This window comes from Lithobates pipiens, unplaced genomic scaffold (genome assembly GCF_037356315.1).
Source record: "Lithobates pipiens isolate NorthernLeopardFrog02 unplaced genomic scaffold, aLitPip1_a1.2 Scaffold_25, whole genome shotgun sequence".
Classification (NCBI taxonomy): domain Eukaryota; kingdom Metazoa; phylum Chordata; class Amphibia; order Anura; family Ranidae; genus Lithobates; species Lithobates pipiens.
The window spans coordinates 82,919,776-82,944,210 of NW_027507787.1; the positions used below are offsets into that span (position 1 = coordinate 82,919,776).

The 24,435-nt window shown below is 42.1% G+C and overlaps 1 protein-coding gene across 2 annotated transcripts in view; it reads right to left on the minus strand.

The window, feature by feature from the left end:
* MMRN2 (multimerin 2) overlaps window positions 1-23,158 on the minus strand; it is a 65,066-nt gene extending 41,908 nt beyond the window's left edge. The window contains exon 1 of one of the 2 annotated variants that reach the window (XM_077454612.1): window positions 22,674-23,158. In XM_077454612.1, the coding sequence (XP_077310738.1) occupies window positions 22,674-22,960 (287 nt within the window). In that variant the 5' untranslated portion in view covers window positions 22,961-23,158. The remainder of the gene's footprint in view (window positions 1-22,673) is intronic. The other variant, XM_077454611.1, reaches the window with a different exon arrangement.
* Between the last annotated feature and the right edge of the window lie 1,277 nt (window positions 23,159-24,435).

Consider the following 24,435-nt stretch of genomic DNA (forward strand, 5'->3'; position numbering starts at 1 on the left):
TTAAATGAAATGCAATCAACCAGCAGTGATCACCCTTCTCACTAAATGCACAATCAGATTGCATAGTGTATGGCCATCTTTATACAAGTACATAGAAGGGAGTGGATAGAAACACTCAGCTATCAAGCCCTGTTCACAACTCTGCATAGCGGGAACTCGCACTCCCACATGCGTTTTTCTTTTAGATAGGGGGGGAAGTTTTGGAGCATTTTTGCTCATCACACATAGTACAGCCCATCCACCTGAATGTGCCACCCTACACACAGCAATCGCTACAAAGAAATTTGTGGAGCTTGGTGTGTTTTTTACTGCGATTTTTGGTGCAGCGAATTTCTGAATTTCTGAAATGCAAGGAAACATGCAGATGTGAATGGAACCTCATTGTTCTTGTGTTATCACACCAATTTCACTTTCTGGACCCATTCACATCTAGTATTGTGGGAGCGCACGTTTTGTGTCTCGTTTTTCCTGTGACACGCATAGGGCAGCCTCGTTGATATTTCAATTAGCTGAACTACATGTGGTTAAATGGGACATTTTGGCATTTTGTGGGTTGTATGTTTTTTACTGTGCGTTTTTGCAACATTTGCAACAATTGCCCTGCATGTTTTTACTTGGCAAAATGTGTGTTTGCTTCTGTGTTTGGTGTGCCGTTAACAATTAATGGCACTGGAAGCGCAACTAGTAATTTTAGGTGTATAAACATGGCCATACACTATACAATCTGATTGTATATTTTGTATTTTGTGAGAAGGGTGATCACTGATTGATTGCATATCATTTAATCACTTGCCGACCAGCCACCGTCATACTGCTGCAGGTCCGCATGATCACGCCAGCAGTCGTAGTTATAGGTCGGCTCTTTTAATCGGGATAGCAGGATCATGCACGCGCCCACTGCACTCGGGGGTGCCGATGCTCATGACCGCTGGTCACGAGCGATAGTGGGCACGAGAGGCAGAACAGGGACACGTGTGTGTGTGTGTGTGTGTGTGTGTGTGTGTAAACACACAAATCCCTGTTCTGTTCTGAGAGGAGATGCAGATTGTGAGTTCCTAATAGCTAGGAACCACGATCTGTCATTTCCTACAGTCAGTCCCCTCCCCCACAGTTAGAACACACAGTCAGGGAACACAGGTAACCCCTCGATCGCCCCCTAGTGCTAACTCTTTGCCTGCCAGTGAAATTTATACAGTAATCAGTGCATTTTTAAAGCACTGATCATTGTATAATTGTCAATCATCCTAAAAATTTGTCAAAAGTGTCCGATGTGTCCCCATAATGTCGCAGTCACGATAAAAATCGCAGATTGCAACCACTACTAGTAAAAAAAAATTAAAATAAAAATGCCATAAATCTATCCCCTATTTTTTAGACGCTATAACTTTCGCTCAAACCAATCAATAAACGCTTCTTTCGATTTTTGTTAAAAAATAGCTTTTTTTAACAAATTAGGGGTATATATATTAGAGCAAAAAGTACAAAATATTGTGTTTTTTAAAAATTGGCACAATTTTGTTTGTTTATTGCGCAAAAAATAAAAACCTCAGAGATGATCAAATTGCACCAAAAGAAAGCTCTATTTGTGGAAAAAAAAGGACGGCAATTTTGTTTGGGTACAACATCGCACGACTGCGCAATAGTCAGTTAAAGCGACACAGTGCCGTATCGCAAAAAGTGCTCTGGTCATTGAGCAGCCAAATCTTCCAGGGCTGAAGTGGTTAAAAAACGTGCAGCTGGGAATGGGAGGGTGGATGCAGGGTATGTGCTAATGAGATCAGCTGGTCAACTCCTTCCTGGGTCATGACCTTAAGTCTGTCCAGGAAGAAAGACATTACTAATGGAATCGTCTGGAAACATTGATTTAGGACAAGAAAAGTAAGTGACTGTAGATTTAATGGAAAGCTTTGATATGTTGCAAAAAAAAAAGTACATGAATGCTATATTGGTGCATAGGGGAGCTGGAATTTAGAAAAAAAAAGTGTTCAAAGGCGAACTTAACCTTTAGAAGGTATAGTTCACCTTTACCAAAAAACTGCATATGCAGTGTCTGTAGATAAAAACAATACTGGGCAGCTCTGACCAAAGTTGAATAATGCCCTTACTATAGGTGTAGGTCTTTTATGTACGTCCAAAAGCCTGATTGAAATTCCCAGATATTGCATCATCCATCATTCCTTGTTGCTAGGAACAAGCAACAACGCGCACACACGATCAGGCTATCCAGGCGGAATTCCGAACGAGTGGCCCTGCCCTCACACGCTCACACAAGAACGGACTTTTCCGGTGGACTTTTGGTGGAGGTCCGCCGGACTTTCCAAATGAACGGACTTGCCCACACATGGAATAAGTCCGTTCATTTTGAACGTGACTTGAAGTATGATGGGACTAGCGAAGGAAGTCACTGTCGCTGCCACCATCGACATGGGGGTCCCCCCAAAGTCCATACCAGACCCTTATCCGAGCACACAGCCCGGCCGGTCAGGAAAGGGGGTGGGGACGAGCGAGCGCCCCCCCCCCCCTCCCGAGCCAAGTCCGGTGGACAATTTTGAGTCAAGACTTCTTTCTAAGTCCGCCGGACTTTTGGAAGAATAAGTCTGCCGGAGCCCACACACGGGTGACCAAGTTCGCCGGATAGTCCGATCGTGTGTACACGGCATTAGAGACTCCTAGTGCTCACTGTTCCCTTTACCATCACAGGAACAAGCTTTTTCTCTGATTCAAACCCCAGACAGATTTTCCCTCTCCTGATGCAGAAACTCTGCACTCAGCATTTGTGAACTCACTCCTGTTATGGTAAAGATGAGCAGTAATGCCGCGTATACACGGTTGGAATTTCGGCCAGCAAAAGACCAATGAGAGCTTTTCGTCGGAAAATGCGACCGTGTGTATGCTCCATCGGAATTTTGCTGGCCGAATTTCCACCAGCAAAAGATTGAGAGCAGGTTCTAAATTTTTCCAATGGAAAACGTTTCTATAGGAAATTCCGATTGTGTGTATGCAATTCCGACACGCAAAAACTCATGCATGCTCAGATTCAACTACGAGACGGAAGCTATTGACTACTGGTTATTGAACTTCCTTTTTCTAGTCCCGTCGTACGTGTTGTACGTCACCTCGTTCTTGGCGGTCGGAATTTGGTGTGACCATGTGTATGCAAGACAGCTTGAGCGAAATCCCGTTGGAATTCCGTTGAGAAAACCTTCAGAGCTTTTTCCGACCAAAATTCCGATTGTGTGTACAGGGCATATGAGCTAGGAGTCACCGAGCAACAAGGCAGAACTGGATGATGAGATCTTTGGGAGTTTTTCAGTCATGCTTCATGAGGTTAGCAAATGGTCTACACTTATAGTAAGGGCATCAGTCAACTTTGGTCAAAGCTGTGCAGTTTGTTGTTATCTACAGGCGCCCCTTATCTGCATAGCCATTTTTTTTGGTAAAGGTGAATTAACCCATTTATATGTCTCAAAAAAGAGCTGCCTATTTTACCACACTGCCTGGCTGCTTAGTTGGGTGAGAATTTACAGTGATTTACAAACACAGCTTTCTCTTCTATACTCAGAAGAGTGAAGGAGAGTTATATATCCATTTCTATGCTGTACTTTTTTTTTCTCAGAGAATAGGTGCAGGTACTGCCCCCTTCCAAGTCATCCCCTTGTCTCAACCCCCTACCAACCTCTGAGCACCTCCCAGTGCTGCATCTTTGAGAAAAAACTGATAATTTTGTGGTGCAAAGTAATATATATGGAATTTGTTAATAATAATAATAAAAAAAGCAATAAACTACAGTAGACCCCCTGCAGCCAGCAACAATAGATCCCCCACCAACAGTAAACCCCCCTTCAACAATAGACCCCAGCAACATAAGACCCCCTAGGAACAAAAAAATCCTCCACTATCAACAATAGAACTCTCCAGCAACAAGAGACCCCTCCCAACAACAATAGATCCCCCCGGTGACAAGAGATCCCCCGGTGACAAGAGATCCCCCAGTGACAATAGATCCCCCTGGTGACAAGAGATCCCCCAGCATCCTTTGCCATTGCATACATTCAGTGCTGGAGTGCCGGAACGGAGTTCCCACTGAAAAAAAAGCCCTGACTTTACTAATATAGTTTAGCCAGGGGTGAGAAATATAGTATATAAAATTGCTTATTAGACATTGTCCATAAAGAAAAACATCTGCTCAAATTCGTATACACTATTGCATAGGTACCTATCCAAGATCCCTCACTTCACTCTTTTTCCTATGTAGTCTTCCTCAGACCAATAGCTCAGGACCATGCACTACAACCCCGCTGACCAGGTAGCAACGTATTCAATAGAACTTGGCAGCTTGGAGGTGAACAATGGAGTTTATTTACCAAAGGCAAATCCACTGTGCACTACAAGTGCAGTCACTGTAGATCTGAGGGGAACATGCAAGGAAAAAAAAAAAAACAGCATTTTTGCCTGCACATGATTGGATGATAGAAATCAGCAGAGCTTCCCTCAGATCTACAGCGACTGCGCTTCCAAGTGAGCTTGTAGTGCAAAGTGGATTTCCCTTTAGGGCTAGTTTACACTTTCTTCAAAACATGGCTTCGGATTAAAGTTCCCTGTCATTAAATAAAATGGTTAGCTTACAGTCCTGTTTACACAGGCTTTTGCTTGGTGCTTCAATGAGACTTCGGTGGGGCTTCGATAAGGCTTTGGAGGAGCTTCAATGAGGCTTCGATAAACCTTTGGTGGGCTTTGGTGGGACTTCAATGAGGCTTTGGTGAGGCTTCATGATGCTTCGGTGGAGCTTCAATGAGGTTTCGGTGGGGCTTCAAGCGAGCTTTGCCATAGACTTCTATGGAGGCTTTGAAGAATACTTTGAAGCATCACTAAAGATACAACGCCTGTGTAAATAGGACTGTAAGCTAACCATTTTATTTAGTGACAGACTTTGACTAGCGTTCAGAGAGCTTTAACCAAGCCTTTTTTTGAAGCAAGTGTAAACTAGCTGTGTGGGTTGAAGCCAAAGCAAATGTAAATGAGCCCTTAGTAAATAAACCCCATGGTCACTTTGGGATGCATTCTTTTTGGTTTTCGTTTTTTGCTGTGAACTTTGTGGAAAGGAAAGCTTTGCTTTTCTCCTTCAATTAGAAGTATCACAACCATCTCTATCCCCAGCATTTGGCCTAAATAAAATGACTGACGACAACGTTTTATAAGATTTGCCAGAGATTTTGGCAGCCAAACAGATAAGACCAGTTGCAAGGTCCTGGGTTTTCCCAACCCCTACTTCAAACTGCCCACAATAGGGGGTTAGGTAAAGAAAGAACAATGGACTCCTGGCCTTATATTTAAAAAAATAAATAAATGGGTTTACTGTATGTGAAAAATACAAAAAAATAATCCATAACACAAAAGAAAATTTACTTTTGTCAGGTCAGTGAAGATCATTTCTAACTGGCCTCTGAGAAACTGAAAATTTGCTTTAATAAATAGATTTGTACCTTTTAACCAGTGTTTAATTATTGTGATATTTAGTATTTATAATGATCCCATATTTTCTACTTTATACCTACTTTTTAGAGTTCACATTGTATAAAGTGCATGCTTTAAACTGAACTAGTTATGTTCAGTTCTGAAGCATACCCCATTCATACTGTGCGAGGAATGCTCTAATTTGTATATTTATTGAATTTCCCATTATATTCATTGTTTACTGAAATGCAGATTGACATCAATTGATAAAAGAGAAGTTTCGATGGAAATTGATGGGGTGCATAGCAACAGAAATGCTTCCAGGTATCCACGGTAGCCAGTGCAGAGGGGAGCCGATAGAAAACATATTTTGCATTGAATGCTTTCCTAAATATCTATTTGAAGTCCACAGATATAGAATGGCTAGCCAATTTTATCAATAATGTGTGACTGTCACTTTTTATACAAACTTTAGAATTTCTATGCTTGTTTTGTGGCTATGATCGCTACTACTAGAGAACAAGTTTCTTTTGTCAATGGAAACAGCTAGGGAATTCAGGCAGCTTCAGACGTTCGTGGTACGGTATAGACTTACAATGCTAAAACAGCTTTTTTATAAAAATAGAATATTATTGAGAAAAATATTTTTTAAAAGGATATATGACCAGAATGGCAGACATATAACAAACAAGAGGTGCCACATATCCCATAACGGGAAACACCTTTAAACAAATTCCTCTGATGTAAAGGAATAGATGTGTCGACCCACAATGGGAAATGTGGTATTCGTCTTTATCCAGTTATAGACTCTACATGTTTTGCGGTGACCCGCTTCTTCAGGAGTATAATTCAGAGAATCATTTTTCTAAAAGAAAACATACACATAAGAAATCTTCAAATAACAAAAAACATGATAATATAATAGAGCTGTAGAATGTGGGGCAACCCGGCAGGTAACTGCCACAATAGTGGGATGCTAAACACCCACAGTCAAAAATACTCTATGTACTATAAATACATTTGTCAATTCCCACCGTAAGGAATATCCAATGGGGAAAAATACTCACCAGCAAAAAATGGAAGAGTATGGGTTTCTATGCCCAGCTGCTTCATATTTTGCACACTACAGTTTAACTAAATCGACCCCATGTGTTTTTTGATGGTAGACACCTCTCAGCTCATTAACTTTAATGGGTTGAGGCCATTTGAAGTGTAGAGCCGGCCATATATTATTATTATACAGGATTTATATAGTGCCAACAGTTTACACAGTGCTTTACAATATAAAAAGGAGACAATATAGTTATAATACAATAAAATACAAGAGGATTAAGAGGGCCCTGCTCAAAAGAGCTTACAATCTAATAGGGTGGGGCAGGTGATACAAAAGGTTGTAACTGTGGGGAATGAGCTGATGAAAGTGGTAGAAGATTAGTTGGAGACGTGATAGGCTTTCCTGAAGAGATGAGTTTTCAGGGATCGCTTGACGGTAGCAAGAGTAGGGGTTAGTGGACCAGTGGAGGTAGGGAGTTCCAGAGAATGGGAGAGGCTCTAGAGAAATCCTGGAAATGAGCATGGGAGGAGAAGACAAGAGAGCTTGAGAGTAGGAGGCCTTGAGAAGAGTGGAGAGGACGATTTGGGTGATATTTGGAGACAAGTTTGGTGATGTAGCTTGGGGCAGAGTTGTGAATGGCTTTGTATGTTGTGGTTAGTATTTTGAATTTAATTTGCTGCGTGATTGGGAGCCAGTGTAGGGATTGGAGGAGAGGGTTGGCAGACACTGAGCGGTTGGTAAGGTGGATAAGTCTGGCAGCAGCATTCTTGATAGACTGAAGAGGGGATAGCCTATGGAGAGGCAGGCCAATGAGAAGGGAGTTGCAATAGTCACAGTGAGAGATAACGAGGGAGTGAATGAGGAGCTTGGAGGTTCATTTGTTAAAAAGGGGAGAATTTTAGAGATGCTACGGAGGTGAATTCTACAAACTTTTGACAACGATTGGATTTGAGGCTGAAATTACAATATGGATCAAAATTTGGGGACTGGACACATTTTTGATTCATATATGGGCAGAAAGGTTTGTATGGAAGTTGATTGATTACTGTACAACTTCCTTGTCAGATTTTCTCCACTCATTCAGGCCTGCAGCTCTGATAAGTATATTCTGAAGGTGGGGAAGTCTCCCCGCTATCACAATTCAGTGATACAGCAGGGCCATTGGCATCAACATGGCTGAATGAAAAAAAATAATAATAATGTGTACCAGGCTTAAAGCGGAAATAAACCCATCCGTAAAACAATTTCATTTCTGGTACTTGCCGGAAATGTAACACTCCCATTGGTTGTGCTCTTAACCAAACTGTCAAACTATCCAATGGCTGGTGTCAGAACTGATCACATGTGCAGCATCATGGCAGTTGTAGATTAAACAGAGGCAAAGTTGGCTGAAAACAATAGGAGTGTTTACTTACACTTTAAGTGTCCTGTCTTTGAAAATGGTGAGCTGGTGATATCTTGGACTAGGGCTGATTTTAGATAAGGGCTCAGGCTTTCTACAACACTGGGACTAGATTACCTGAAAACTATAAATCCCCCCTTGAAGTGTGCATTCACACTTGTGAATGCCTTGCACTGTGATAAGATGCAGGGACCCCAGCAGGGATTCCCAATATTAGCTGCGAGAAGCAGCCCTATTGAAAGCAATGGGAAGCTACCACCTCTTGCAGCTAATTGCGGCCACTCGTATGTAATCCCTCATACAGTAATCACACACAGAATTGATAGGCTCTGGACTCATGCAGTCTGCGTCCAGGGCCAATCACTCACATGTGATCGCTACATGAGAGATCACATGTGAGTGGGCGTGACTAGCTGCAATTGCTGGCAGCCTCCCATTGCTTTCAGTGGGGCTTTGAATAACCTTCATTGGGGTTCCTGAATCTAATCGCAGTGCAGGCATATTTGCAAGTGTTAATGCACCCTAAAAATCTTTCTGAAGATTTCTAAATGATTTTAGATGTCAGATGTTTTAGAAATGACTGTTTAATTAGAAAATGAACCTGTATTTGATTGTCATTCAACATGTTAACAGACTAGAGATTGCAGTCATGTGCAGGCAGAAGTCTGTATGATTCATCAGTATATGTTTTTTTAACAACTTGCTATTTTGTTTGAAATAAAATTATATGTGGGGGACCTGAATGAAAAATAGGTTGCCAAAAACAAAACAAAACAAAACAAAAAAACATTAGTAGCAAATGTGGATACATTTTTAGTTCCTTGGTTTGTATTGTGAATGAATAGTAAAAAAAAGTAGACAAAATGTATTTCCCTAACATGCTTTAATACAGGGGTAGGCAACCTCGGCACTCCAGCTGTGGTGAAACTACAAATCCCATCAGGCCTCTGCCTTTATTAGTCACGCCTGTGATTGTCAGGGTCTTGCAATGTCTCATGGGACTTGTAGTTTCACCACAGCTGGAGGGCCGGGGTTGCCTACCCCTGCATTTATAGTTTATGTACAATCATATATTTACCACAACACATAATTAAAGTGATTGTAAGGGCAGAATGTTTTTTTACCTTACACGCATGCAGCTCCCCCAAAGCCTCCCCCCATATACTGTATATATCGCTGCCTGTTCTCGATCCAGCGATGTGTGCAAGAGCAGTGGCTCTCTTGCTTCTCTGCCTCCTTATTAGCTCATATACAGAAGTGGATACCCTTGGCTCCCAGTCAGTGACAGGGGGGGACAATACTGAGTACTGCTCTGTGTGTCTTATGAATCACCTACATGGCCACAGGTATATAAAATCAAGCACATAGGCTGCTTCTACAAACATTTGTGAAAGAATGGGTCACTCTCAGGAGTTCAGTAAATTCAAGGTTGCCATTTGTGCAATATGTCCATCCATGAAATTTCCTTGCTACTAATAATTCCATTGTCAACTTTTAGTGATATTATAACAAAGTAGCAGCAACAGGGAACAACAGCATCTCAGCTATGAAGTAGTAGTCCATGTAAAATTATACAAAGGGATTAGCGCATGCTGAAGCGCACAGTGCACAGAAGTCACCAACTGTCTGCAGAGTCAATAGCTACAGACCTCCAAACTTTATGTGGCCTTCAGATTAGCACAACAACAGTGCGTAGAGAGCATCATTGAATGTGTCTCCATTGCCGAGCAGCTGCATCCAAGCCTTACATCACCAAGTGCAATGCAAAGCGTGAGATGCGGTGATATAAAGCACACCATCACTGGACTCTAGCATTGTGATAAGTGTAAAGTTTGGTGGAAGGGGGATTATGGGATGGGGTTGTTTTTCAGGGGTTGGGCTTGACCCCTTAGTTCCAGTGAAGGGAACTCTTAAGGAATTAGCATACCAAAACATTTTGGACAATTTCATGCTCCCAACTTTATGGGGGATGTTTGGGGATGGTCTCTTCCTGCTCCAACATGACTGCGCACTAGTGCACAAAGCAAGGTCCATAAAGACATGGATGAGCAAGTTGGAGGTGAAGGAACTTGACTGACCTGCACAGAGTCCTGACCACGACCTGCTAGAACACCTTTGGAATGAGTTAGAGTGGAGACTGCGAGCCAGGCCTTCTCGTCCAACATTAGTACCTGACCTCACAAATGCACTTCTGGAAGAATGGTCAAACATTCCCATAGAATAGACACACTCCTAAACCTTGTGGACAGGCTTCCCAGAAGAGTTGAAGCTGTGTGTAAATATATATATAAAATGTATTTTATTTTTTACACTTTTAAATTTTTTTAAAATACTTTTCTTCTTTCATGGGGGGTCTTGATTTGGTCAGTTGAGACCACAGTATATGTGAATGTTAACTGTAATCCAATATTAATAATAATAATATATATAATCCAATACTAAATGTACTCTGTGGCAGGTTCTTCTGTCCCAATGCATTTCTAATACCAAGCCACTGGTGTACTCACTCTTAGTTATTTAAATACTTCCGTACGTGAGAGGCCACATTCAATTTTAGCATGCAGAAGAGGAAATGCTTGTAACAAGTGAACTTGGCAGTAGAAGTGCCCAGGGACCTGATGCCTAATTTAGAAAAAGCCATGACAATGATTAGGAAGACAACAGCTGGCAACAGTAGAGATGATATTACACAGAGGTAAGTGGTAACGTGAACATATAGAGATTATCTGACTCGTTAATGATAAATAAATAAAAATAGCAGAAACCCCAATAATTATTTGTTGGTTAGCTGTATGTATAAGAAACTTTGTGATATATGGCATATAGGGGTCCACGATATAGCCCCCACAAATCCACCAGCCTAGTGATATCTGTCATAAAAACCCAAATCCCCCATCAGTGCAACATAATCTAAATCTTAATCAATTTAAAGTGATTGTAAACCTTTTTTTATTTTATTTTATTGTTTTTAACCACTTGACACCTGCCCTATAACAGAAACACGGCGGCAAAGTGGTTTCAAAATCCTGACTGGACTTCATATGACATGATCAGGATTTTGAGCCGCTGTGTGCCTCCAGGGGCGCACATCGCGGCGATCATTGTTGCGGGGTGTCAGTCTGACACACCGCAACTACGATCTCGGTAAAGAGTCTCCGACGGAGACTCTTTACCACGTGATCAGCCGTGTCCAATCACGGCTGATCACAGTGTAAATAGGAAGAGCCGGCGATCGTCTTTTCCTCACTTGCGTCTGTCAGATGTGAGTAGACAGGGGGGTCTGTGCTGATCGATTATCAGTACAGCCCCCCGAGGATGCCCACACTGGACCACCAGGGATGCCACCAGACCACCAAGGATGCCCAGCACTAGGTATACCACCCTAGACCACCAGGGATTCCAGTCAGTGCCCACAATGGATGCCAATCAGTGCCCACAATGGATGCCAATCAGTGCTCACAATGGGCATCACTGATTGGCATGCATTATTGTTTGGCACTGATTGGCATCCAATAGTACAGTATAATGCAATACAATGCCACCTATCAGTGCCCATCTGTGCCGCCTATCCATGCCCATCTGTGCTGCCTATCCATGCCTATCTGTACCACCTATCCATGCCCATCTGTACCGCCTATCCATGCCCATCCATGCCGCCTATCCATGCCAATCTGTGCCAGCTATCAGTGCCCATCCGTGTCGCCCATTGGTGCCACCTATCAGTGCCCATCAGTGCCGCCTATCAGTGCCACATATCAGTGTCCATCAATGCCACCTCATCCAGGCCACTTCATTGGTGCCACCTCATTGGTGCCCATCAGTGCTGCCTTATCAGTGCCCATCAGTGTAGCCTCATCAGTACCCATCGGTGAAGGAGAAAATGTACTTATTTACAAAGTTTTGAAACTGAAACAAAAAAACATATTTTTTTAAAAAAAATTGGTATTTTTTTATTTGTTTAGCAAAAGATAAAAACCGTAGAGGTGATCAAATACCACCAAAAGAAAGCTCTATTTGTGGGAAAGAATCTTTACAATTTTAAATAAACCTTACAAATATTCCCAAACCTGCAATTTATGTGAGGCCGCGTACACACGGGCCGATTGTCTGGCCAACTAAGTTCGTCAGACAATCCGACAGACAGTCCGTCCAAAATTTTGAATGAACGGACTTGCCCACACACGGCACTTTTTGAGCGGACTAATACGGCGGACTAAGTCCGCCATACAATCCGCTCTACCTTTGAAATGAACAGACTTGCCCACACACGCGGAGGAAAGTCCGCTCATTTTGAGCGCGTCTCCAGGTAGGCGGGGCCCGCGAAGGAGACGTCGCTGGCCCCGCCGCCTGGAATGGACTTAAAGGGGAACCCCAACGCCGAAAAAAATCGGCGTGGGGGTGCCCCCCAAGTCCACAACAGACCCTTGTCCAAGCACGCTACCCGGCCGGCCAGGAAAGGGGGGTGAGCGAGCGCCCCCCCCTCCTGAGCCGTACCAGGCCGCGTGCCCTCAACATGGGGGGTGCCTTGGGGAAGGGGGGGCCGCGCGGCCCCCCCACCCCAAAGCACCTTGTCCCCATGTTGATGAGGACAAGGGCCTCTTCCCGACAACCCTGGCCGTTGGTTGTCGGGGGTCTGCGGGCGGGGGGCTTATCAGAATCTGGGAGCCCCCTTTAATAAGGGGGCCCCCGGATACCGGCCCCCCACCCTATGTGAATGAGTATGGGGTACAAGGTACCCCTACCCATTCACCTGTGAAATAAAAGTACCAAAAAAAACACAACACACGAGATAAAATATTTTATTGCACAGCTCCGGGGGTCTTCCGTCTTCGGGGGTCTTCTCGCCGGACTCCTCCGCTATCTTCTTGTAGCTCTTTTGCTAGCGGAGGAGTCCGGCTTTCTTCCTCCCCGCCGCCGGCCTCTTCTCCCGACTTCGGGGGTCTTGTCCCCCTCTTCGGTTCTTCTGCCGGGCCACCGCGCCTTTTTATAGCTCTTTTACAGGCGGTGGCCCGGTCTTCTGTCGCCGCTGCCGCCGCCGCCGCCGCCGCCGCCGCCTTCCGTTCTTCTTCTTCTTCTTCTTCTCCAGGAGATGTTGCCTCGACGATCTCTCCGGCCGGAATGCCAGAGCCGCGCTGCGCGGCCACTTATATAGTGACAATGGGGCGGTGTCACATGGTATATGTCACATGGGTTGGTGTCACGTGGTGACCCTGCCCCCTTACGATGTCATAGTCCCCATGTGACATCAACCCATGTGACCAACCCATGTGACATATACCATGTGACACCGCCCCATTGTCACTATATAAGTGGCCGCGCAGCGCGGCTCTGGCATTCCGGCTGGAGAGATCGTCGAGGCAACATCTCCTGGAGAAGAAGAAGAAGAAGAAGAAGAAGAAGAACGGAAGGCGGCGGCGGCGACAGCGGCGACAGAAGACCGGGCCACCGCCTGTAAAAGAGCTATAAGAAGGCGCGGTGGCCCGGCAGAAGAACCGAAGAGGGGGACAAGACCCCCGAAGTCGGGAGAAGAGGCCGGTGGCGGGGAGGAAGAAAGCCGGACTCCTCCGCTAGCAAAGAGCTACAAGAAGATAGCGGAGGAGTCCGGCAAGAAGACCCCCAAAGACGGAAGACCCCCGGAGCTGTGCAATAAAATATTTTATCTCGTGTGTTGTGTTTTTTTTTGGTACTTTTATTTTACAGGTGAATGGGTAGGGGTACATTGTACCCCATACTCATTCACATAGGGTGGGGGGCCGGTATCCGGGGGCCCCCTTATTAAAGGGGGCTCCCGGATTCCGATAAGCCCCCCGCCCGCAGACCCCCCCCTTCCCCAAGGCACCCCCCATGTTGAGGGCACGCGGCCTGGTACTTTTTTCGGCGTTGGGGTTCCCCTTTAAGTCCATACCAGGCGGCGGGACCCGCGACGTCTCCTTCGCGTGCTCCGCCTACCTGGATACCCGCTCGAAATGAGCAGACTTTTCTCCGGGCGGGAAAAGTCCACTCATTTCGAAAGTACAGCGGACTGGCACACACACGGGCGGACTGTCCGCTCAAACCAAGTTTGGACGGACAATCTTACGGAAATTCCGTAAGACTTTGTTCGTCAGACTGTCCGCTGAAAAAGTCCGCTGAAGCCCACACACGAGCGGACTGTCCGCTCAAATGTGTTTCGGCGGACTAAGTTGGGCAGACAGTCCGCCCGTGTGTACGCGGCCTGAGAATACCCGTGTGTGGTGTGATTAGAGTCTAATGTATAACTGTGCTTGTCATTGTGTGTGTTATGAGTGTACAATATAGCAGCCTGTGAATATGTGTGGAGTGTGTGCAGGATTTTATGCAGTAATAGTTTTTTTTTCTTTTTTTTTCTTATTATTTAGGATAAATTAAGGTCCTCTTTATCCTGTTTTTTTTTTTGTAAACCCAACTCTAGGCAACACTGAAATTGAGTGCATTGTGCATTATTTACCATACTCCTAAGTCTTGATTCCAGACACCTCTTCCTAACCCACCCTGTAGTGTAATGGATCAAAGTTCCAGTTTCCTCTATAGATGAAGCTAATTTCCTGCCACAGGGACAAGGCATGTTTCCCTGCTTGTTATCTTCTTGGGCACAATCCACTGTTAGTTCCCTTGCCTTGTAGCCTATAAGGGAGGACCTGGCAACTAGACGTGTCGCTTTGAAGTGGACACCCGAAGAATACCCTAAATAAGTAAACGAAAAAAGAAAGAAGGGTCAGGCTGGCAGTCTCATGTGAGTGTGGCTTTAGGTAAACAGGGCATTAGAATTGTTTTTTTTTCAAACTAGCGGTTAGTTAGAGGGAGTGGGAAGCGGGGTTGCTAATATCCTGGTGTTGGGCTTTAACTTTTTTTTTTGTTTTTGTTTTTTTTGTGGGGGGGGGGGGGGGTGACAGGTCCTCTATATCTAAACTGTAGGGTTCTACATAGGTAAATCCACCAAAAGAGATACAGAGAGCAATACGTCAAGCAGGGGATAATATTAGACGTGCAACACTCCTGTCACATGCCGCTAAAAAAAGACGTATTCCCACTTGTTTTCTTTCTTTAGATGTTATGAAAGCTTTTGACACAGTATCTTGGTCATATATGAACTATACCCTTTCCAAATGGGGATTCCGCCCTTATTTTTTACGATGGATCTCTAGTTTGTATCAAGATCCCAAAGCTTATATCAGATATGCAGGGTACAAATCGGACGAGTTTAATATACTGAGGGGGACTCGTCAAGGATGTCCACTTTCGCCATTATTATTTGCTTTACTCTTTGAACCTTTAGCACAAAGAATTAGGATGGAACCCACTATAACAGGTATTGAAATGGGTGGCTTTCATCATAAGCTCTGTTTATTCGCAGACGATATTCTCCTTTTTCTATCTTCTCCACATGTTTCGGCCCCAAATCTTATGGTTGTACTACAAGAATTCTCATTTATTTCGGGCCTTAAGGTCAATATTCAAAAATCTTCAGCATTAAACATTTCACTTGTCGAAAAAGATACAATTTTTTACAAAATTCACTACCCTTTAAGTGGGTAGATCATAGCCTCCCATATCTGGGTGTGTAGTTTACTCCTAACCCCTCCGATTTATTTGCAGCTAATTATCCAGCTCTATTAAAAAATATTACAAGGTCGTTATCTAATTGGTCATCAATGCCGATATCATGATTTGGGAAAATCAATATCATAAAAATGTCTGTTCTTCCGAAATTTTTATATTTATTCAGAACTCTCCCGATTCATATTCCTGCATATTTTCTTAGGCTGATTCAACAAAAAGTAACGAAATTTACTTGGGGGAAAATAAAACCCAGACTTCACAAAAAAACACTTGTTCTCCCCAAAGCTTTGGGTGGTTTGGGATTCCCAGACTTTAACATATATTATAAGGCAGCTCAATTATCTCAATTAACAAAATATCACTCTTCTACAGAGATTCCTTTATGGGTCCTCATTGAAGCTGTAGACTGTGATCCTCTTCCTATAAACAATATATTATGGTTACAACCTGCGGATCGTAAGTCTATAAATAACCCCATTTCTAAGCACTCTCTATCTATATGGGATAGGTATAGAAATTCACATGGTCTGCAATCTCAACAAAATCCGCTATTATCTTTCCACAAGAATCCGACTTTTTACCCAGCCTGGAAATATCCCAAAACCTTTAAAGCTTGGTCTAAGGCTGGTATCACTTGTCTATATAATTTAACTTCAACTACATCAATAAAATCTTTTACAGATCTATGTGAATTATATAAGCTTCCACAATCAGAAATATTCAGATATCTCCAAATCAAAGATTTTTATACTCCTCTTCTCAATTTAAATGTAAACTTACATAATATTTCTCAATTTGAAAGATTTTGTCTCAAGGAACCACATGCTAAAGGTCGTATTACATCATTGTATACACAATTGATATCTAATTCTAATACTGTTATACCTAAATATGTGGCCAAGTGGGAAAAAGATTTGGATTGTACGATCGATTCTAGGTCTTGGTCCAACATATGGTCTTTCACAAAATCTTCCTCTATAAATATATTGGCGTCTGAATCATCATATAAAGTTCTCCCACGCTGGTATTTGTTTCCTGCGAGAATCGCCAAATTCTCAACAGACAACACTGGCCTCTGCTTTCGTGGCTGTCCAGAAAAAGGTACCTATATACATACCTGGTGGCATTGCTCAATTGTACAATCATTTTGGAAAAAGATCTTTCTGATAATTACAAAATGATTGTCCAATTTTTCCAGACCCAATTATAGCTCTCCTTAATTTAAAACCAGCCTTTCTGAATCAGAAACAATTCAAATTAGTTCTTACACTCCTGATAGCCGCAAAGCAGACTATAGCCAATGCGTGGAAAACAGATGTGGTGAATATTGCAGAAACCAAACGTAGAATGAATCAATCTTTCATCCATGCTAAAATGGACGCTATAGATAAAAACCAGATGACAAAGTTTGATATCATATGGAAACCCTGGATTAAATATTATACGTCAGATAATATTGACAACCGAGTTTTATTGTTATGGTGATTAAGATTTTTTATAGAATTACAACATTAGATGATATATAAAACCTCCTCTGGAGAATTAATCCCTCCCCTTCCCCTCCTATATACCTTTTATGTTCTTCCCTTACTATATAATACTTACTATAAACATACTTTAGAAGTTATGGTCAAAACTTTAAAATCATATATTTTCTTTTAGACATATTTATATTTTCTTGGGATTAAAATGTTTAAAACTCAGCTATAAGAATGTTTTCAAATTCTAAAATATATAAAGGCCATTTATTGTCATTCCCACGAGAATATCTTGAAATTCTTCTTTGCTTTGTATCATCCGTATTTCAATGTGTCTACTTTTTATTTCTGGTATCACATAATTTGTCTTATATTCTGTACATGTAATTTATTTTAACATAAAATAAAAATTTTTGAACGGGAGATACAGAGAGCAAAAAACAACTTGGCAAAAGTTCTAGTTTTGGGTGCAATTCCTATTTTTTCATTAACCCCACCCCAAACGCAAAATCTATATAAGTGTTTGGTCAATTGTGAAGTTCCTTTTAACTTTTCTTCAGGTGTGGAGAGGGCTAGAAGAGCTGATGGAGCTGTGCCGGGCACTCATCAAGAGTGCCTGACAGTGCCTGCCCTTTCCGCTTAACTCAACCATTCAAAGAAGCCATCCTATAGCTTCTATGAATGAAACATCACTTATGAATGGAGGGGGAGGACCTTTCAATCATCCACCCATTTTCCATTCATAGATTGTGTTACATTCATAGAAGTTATAGTAAAGCTTCTGTTAATAGGGGAGATGGGTTGAAAGGGTGGGCTTAGTCTGGCACTCTTGATGAATGCCTGTCACAGCTACATCGGCTTTGGGAAGGTTATGGCGGTGGGGGTATATGCGGGATTAACAGAAAAGGATTTCAGCTATTAGAGAAGTCAGCAGGACAAGGCATTGTAAGTAATGGCCTTACAATGGCCTGTCTGATTTTTTTTAAATTTAGATTAAACTTACACTTTAACCACTTCAGTGCATGAAGAATTTACCCCCTTCCTGACTAGAGCACTGCGCCACTTTAACTGATAATTGCACGGCCGTGTGATGTTGCACCCAAACAAAATTGACGTCCTTTTTTTCCCCACAAATAGAGCTTTCTTTTGGTGGTATTTGATCACCCCTGCTGTTTTTAGTTTTTGCGCTGTAAACAAAAAAAGAATGACAATTTAGAAAAAAAAAACGATTTTTTTACTTTTTGCTATAATAAATATCCCCCAAAAATATATATTAAGAAAAAAAATTCTTTCTCAGTTTAGGCCGATATGTATTCTTCTACATATTTTTTTGGGGGAAAAAAAAATCACAATAAGCACATATTGATTGGTTTGCACAAAAGTTATAACGTCTACAAAATAGGGGATAGATTTATGGCATTTTTATTATAAATTTTTTGTTTATTAGTAATGGCGGCGATCTTTTATTGTGACTGCGATATTAAGGTGGACACACAAAAAAAAAAAAGGTGGACACATCTGACACTTTTGACACTATTTTGGGACCATTGTCACTTGTACAGCGGTCAGTGCTATAAAAATTCACTGATTACTGTGTAAATGACACTGGCAGGGAAGGGGTTAAACACTAGAAAGCTATCAAGGGGTTAAGTGTGTCTTAGTGAGTGATTCTAACTGTGGGGGGATGGGCTATGACTTACATGACAGCGATCACTGCTCTAGATGACAGGGAGCAGTGATCTCTGTCATGTCACTATGCATAACAGGGAAGTGCCTTGTTTACAAAGGCATCTCCCCGTTCTTCCGCTCTGTGACACAGTCGCAGGGCCCCTGGCGGACATTGAGTCCGTGGGACCCGTGGGCACAGTCAAGGAATACCCAGCCAGCACACACGCACCCACAATGCCGTGTCTTAAAGGGGACGTACATTGTGCCGACGTATATCAACGTGCACTGGTCGGCAAGCGGTTAAGCACCACAATTTATTGCAAGACCCCTTTCACACTGATGCAGTTTTCAGATGTTTTAGCATTAAAAATAGCGCCTGTAAAGCACCTGAAAACTGCCTTCACACTGGGGCAGTGGACTTGCGGGATGGGAAAAAAAGTCCTGCAAGCAGCAACTTTGGCGTGGTGTAGGAGCACTGTATGAGTAGTGCTTCCGAAGAGCCGCAACATGGCACTTGTAACTCTTTTTCAGCTGCTAGTGGGGGTTAAAAGTGTCTCGCTAGTGGCCAAAAAGCACTGCTAAAACAGTAAAGCGCAGCTAAAACTAGCGGCGTTTTACCGCAAATGGACCCGCTGCCCCAGTGTGAAATGGGTCTTAGAAATTGTCAAATGCATGCTTACTGCCAGTTAAGAGATGTGGTATAGTACTAGAGGAGTAAAGAGAGATAGAAAAGTTGAAGCCACACATGACGAAACGTGTTGAGTAGCAGGGACAGATTGACCCCATTATGTAATCTAAAAGTGAGCTGGCAAAAGGTAGCCATTTTACACTATAGAGGTTCTGTGTTCTCTATGTGTATGTTGAGTTGTTGGGAATTCCAAACAGTAAATTGGTGATAATTCACATAACTGGATGGACATAACTGGATACATTTATTTTTGGAGCATTTTTGGGTACGTTTGTCACATCATCCGCCTGCTTCTCCACCTCAGCCATTCAGAGGTATTCATTAAGAGAATACAAAGCTTCATGTGAATAGCTGAGCAACAGGAAGTCCCTGTCTCACTGTAGGAACCCAGCACTGTATACTGTATGCAGCTGAGGCTACATACAGTATATATATATATATATATATATATATATATATATATATATATATATATATATATACACACACAGTATCTCACATAAGTATACCCCTCACATTTTTGTAAATATTTTATTATTTTATTATATCTTTTCATGTGACAACACTGAACAAATTACACTTTGCTACAATGTAAAGAAGTAAGTGTACAGCTTTTATAACAGTGTAAATTTGCTGTCCCCTCAAAATAACTTAACACACAGCCATTAATGTCTAAACTGCTGGCAAAAAAATTGAGTATTATTGAGTTGCATTAATGTCCAATTGAGATCTATAGTCAAAGGCATAACTAGAACCTTCAGGGCCCCGGTGAAAGAAATCAGGAAGGGTTCCCCAGACCCCTGGCCAGGGCTCTTCTCTCTGGGCCTGGGGCCCTTCCCACCATTCCCGGGATGTTTTGCAGTGGGCCCCCCTTCCATGCGGTGGGGGAATGTCAGGGCTCACCTTTGCAATTCCCAACCACTGTCAATCAAAAAGATTGTGAACCTGATGGAGAACTAGTCTATCAGAGGTTGCCATCAGGTCTACTAGATTGTTTGACCATTGCTCTACTGTAAGCCCTGTAGAATGGGCACTTTCATGTTTTCAGTACAGCTGATTTCTACTCGTTTAACTTGTTCTTTTACATTTTGTATGGTACTCCAAAACTATTTACATTTTTATTTCTAGGTTATGTAGAACTGTAAGTACAAGGATTTGTGCTTTGTTGTGCTGGGATTTGTATTACTACAGGAGCAAAACACACACACCACTGTCCTCTGATCCCAGATCATATATGAGGATGGGTGTGACCCTCCCTTCTGGGAAAATATCTGCTCCACTGTTGAGTTGGCAAAGGCTCAAAGGAGGCTGAGAGACTAGTTGCTCATCAGGTGCAGTGAATGGATCCCATAGCTACTAGACAGCCCAATAGTGATTATGAAATCCACCCACTGCCATCTGCTGTCAATTACAAAAGATGAGGTACTAGTGTCTTAGCATTCCCATTGGACTCTGCCCAATGTCAGTGCTAAACCCTGCATCATTGGTTGTCTGGATGCTGGTGGCCTGCGTCCTAACAACCAACAAATCTGTGCAGCCTCAGCTGACACTGTCCTAGAAACCATGACCCACAAACATGTCTTACCCTTTACTCTGAGCCCCAATCTGAGCACCAGTGCGTCTCTGTACCCCAAGTAAAAATGGGCCTTAACTACATTCATTTTGCTGATCTGTGAACTGTTGGTAATTATTTTTTAATTTTTATGCAGCCATAGCAATTCAATTTTAAATTGGTACACTTAAAGCAGAACTAAACCTTCCTATCCTTTTCAGCCAAGGAAACTGCCATTGTGGCCTCTGTTTGATCTGGAACTGCCATGGTGTTGCACCTGTGATCTGTTATGACACCAACCATTTGATGGTTTGACAGTTTGGTTGACAGCACAAGAAAATGTGACAGTTAGCATTCCTGGCATTCCAAGAATGTAACTTTTTTTAAAAAGTCAAACGGGGGTTTAGTTCCACTTATAGCGGAACTATACTCATCACAGCTACAGCGATGTGGTATCCCTGAATTGCTCCTCCCCTTGGCCTCTGACACCTTCAGACAGCTGGCTTCCAGGTCTCAATCACTAGGCGCTTTCATTGGCTAGGTGAGGATGACGGTACTCCTGCGCACATGCGGAAATGTATTTAGATTCATGTCTCTTCTGCATTAAAGATCCTACCAGTTTGTTCTTTTTTATTTTTGACCTAACGTTACACTTCAAGAACTACTTGAATCTATTGCATTAGCAAGCAAAAATGTAATTCCCCCAACTGTTAAGGTTTTGCATAAAAAAAATTGTAAATGGAACAAATATGGAAGCTATCAGGGACAGAATAAAAAGGCACATTATTATGGTTTTTAATTGTGCAGTTAGTAAAAATGATACATATAATGCATTTTTACTGGAAAGAAACTCAGAGGCAGAGCTATACTTCAGTTCTATCAGCCCTCTCCTGCAGAGGAAGATTAGGCAAATCCCGGAAATGGCAACACCGTTCTGGAATGTCACTGAATTTCATCCAAAAGTTTGCGAACGTCACTTCTATTATTAATTTCTATTCCAGTGGCAATTACTAACTTTTTTCTCATTTAATATAAAAATTATTAGTTAGAAAAATAAGTTTTAAATTAAAATTTAATTTTTTTCAGTTCTTTGTTAAATAGATAACACATTTATTAATAACACATTTATCTCAATGTATAGAAACATATATATTGTTTTTTCATAAAAAAATATAAACTTGCAACTGCTCTTACATTCATTTTAAAAGATTTGTAATGCCCATTTGTCCCAGTTATGCTTGATGTGAACTCTGAAGTGAATTTATAACTGTCAATGATGACATCATTTTCAATTAGAAGTGATCAAGGTGTTTCTTAACCATGTAAGGGTACAAATGTCCCACATACATCACAAAAGGGAAATTGCAGCCTTAGACCGAAGTCAGTGCATTTATGTGAGGACTTAATATTATAACAATGTATCAGCCGTCCTTTTCACTCTATGTCAACTGGACCAAATTTGTCTTTAGATTCTGTCTTAGTTGTTAAGTAGTATTACCAACCCTTATTTCCAGTCCACGTCTCATATATATATATATATATATATATATATATATATATATATATATATATATATATTTACACACATGAACTCAATATTCATAATTAATGTGAGCCTGTGCTCCCTTTGAATACCCAATGTGCTAGGAAAAATACATTTTTTTTTTGTCGCATATAGTTAGAGTTTTCAAACTGAATGCAGGTTCGCCTTAATTACAAGCATTCAATTTACTAAGTGATTATCATCTACTTAATTAATAAAAATTGTAATATCCTGATTCACTAAGAATGTCACTTACCCTCTTTTTGGTTTAGTTGGTCCTGTCAAAGGAGAAGAATTTGTCCCTCGGCTGTCAGGTAGGTTTGTTTTTGGTGAATGTCCATTGCCATGGTGTAAAACATCCTTGCTCTCAATCGTGTCCTCATGTCCAGGTAGACCATGAGCAAAGGTAGATATCCCATGCACTTCAAGTGTTGAGGCTATATGGGAAGATCCAGCGGTATAGATATGTGGCTTGACCAAAGTAGTGGTGACCAAACTGATCAGCCCTAGAAGACTTATTAAAGCACACAGCCTTTCTGCCATGGTCCTCTATTTTCCACACACAGATCCGCTTCAGCTTCTAAGTGCTTACTGAGAGTCTTTAAGAAACCCCTTTGAACTGCCTTCAAGTTTAAAACTAGGGGTGGGGGAACTTTTTTAACAAAGAACGGAAAAAACGCACAATCCCTCCCAGCTACTGTGGAAATGTTAAAGGTCAGCAGACAATGTGAGGGCCTGTTCCTGTGTGGTGAGCACTAAACTTATTGAGGAGAGCCTGCAGAGGAAAAAAAAAAGGAATATTTTTTAAAGGAAGCTAAGCTGCTGGCAGCCTACACAACGAATCTGCGCTCAGGAACACAGCCTTATCAGAGCCCCTATGGCTGGCCTGTGTAAGACAGAGCTGCTGTTACTGGGAGGAAAAGGATGTTAGTTTAAGGGAGAGCAAATATTGTAAAGTTTACATTAGGTTTCCTTAAACCATTGCATATACACAAACATATCTATGTAATGTTGAGCTATATTATTTGGTAATCTGTGAAACAAAGCAGATAAAATAATCTAGTCTATGCATATTTATGCTCTACGGAACAGTACTTCAATACTTCTCTGTTTATTAGAATTGTGGTGCTAAATACTTGTTACTAATCTTATTGTTAAACGATAAGTTCTCCTTTAAAAACAAAAAATAAAAAATTGAACGACATATTTTTGCAGGTAAAAAAATGTGCATTTATTATTTTGTTTTTCAGTGGCCTGCAGAGCATTGCACCTGTGATCAAAAGGTGCGATGTTAGGGGCCTGCAGACTCTCAGTACAGCTGTCTGTCCGTACCTCCCATACAGGCCACTGATTTTCAGGAAAACTACAAGCAACCTGCCACGGTGTAAGATGGGATCTGTAGTTAATTCATTCACAGATCGCTGTGAATGAATGATGCGGCTGTGTGGGCGGAGCCTCACACAACCGCAATGTTTTTAAATTGTGACTGCGGGTGCTGGAAAAAGATCCTACACCCGCTGTCATGAGGGTGGTTTGGGAGGTTCGGGCGGGTGCTCTTTAGTAACATGTTACACCCTAAATACAGGTGTAATTGTTATCGAGGCTGGGTTCACACATGTCTGGCTAGAGTTTGCAGTTCAGATTGTGGTGCGTTTCTGTTCACTGGTTCAAATGCAAATCTTTGCCTGAATTCGCACCTGAATCGGACCCAAAAACGTACAGGACCTTTTTCAAAACCGCACTGCAGCTGCCCCAGACATGTGTGAACTGTCTACAATGAGTGTCGGTCACATTCACATGTTATGCAAATTGGATCCTATGTTTCTGCAATAGGTCTACAGCAGGTTTTTCAACTTGGTTTCTTTGGAACCCAAGGGTTCCTCCAGAGGTTACTAGGGGTTTCTTGAGCAATGAACAATTTCTGCCTCTCAGATACGTTCCCACTGATACCACTGTTCATTTTAGCCATCTGTAAGGAGTATTCCTTCCACTGTCCATCACACTAATGTATCATGAGT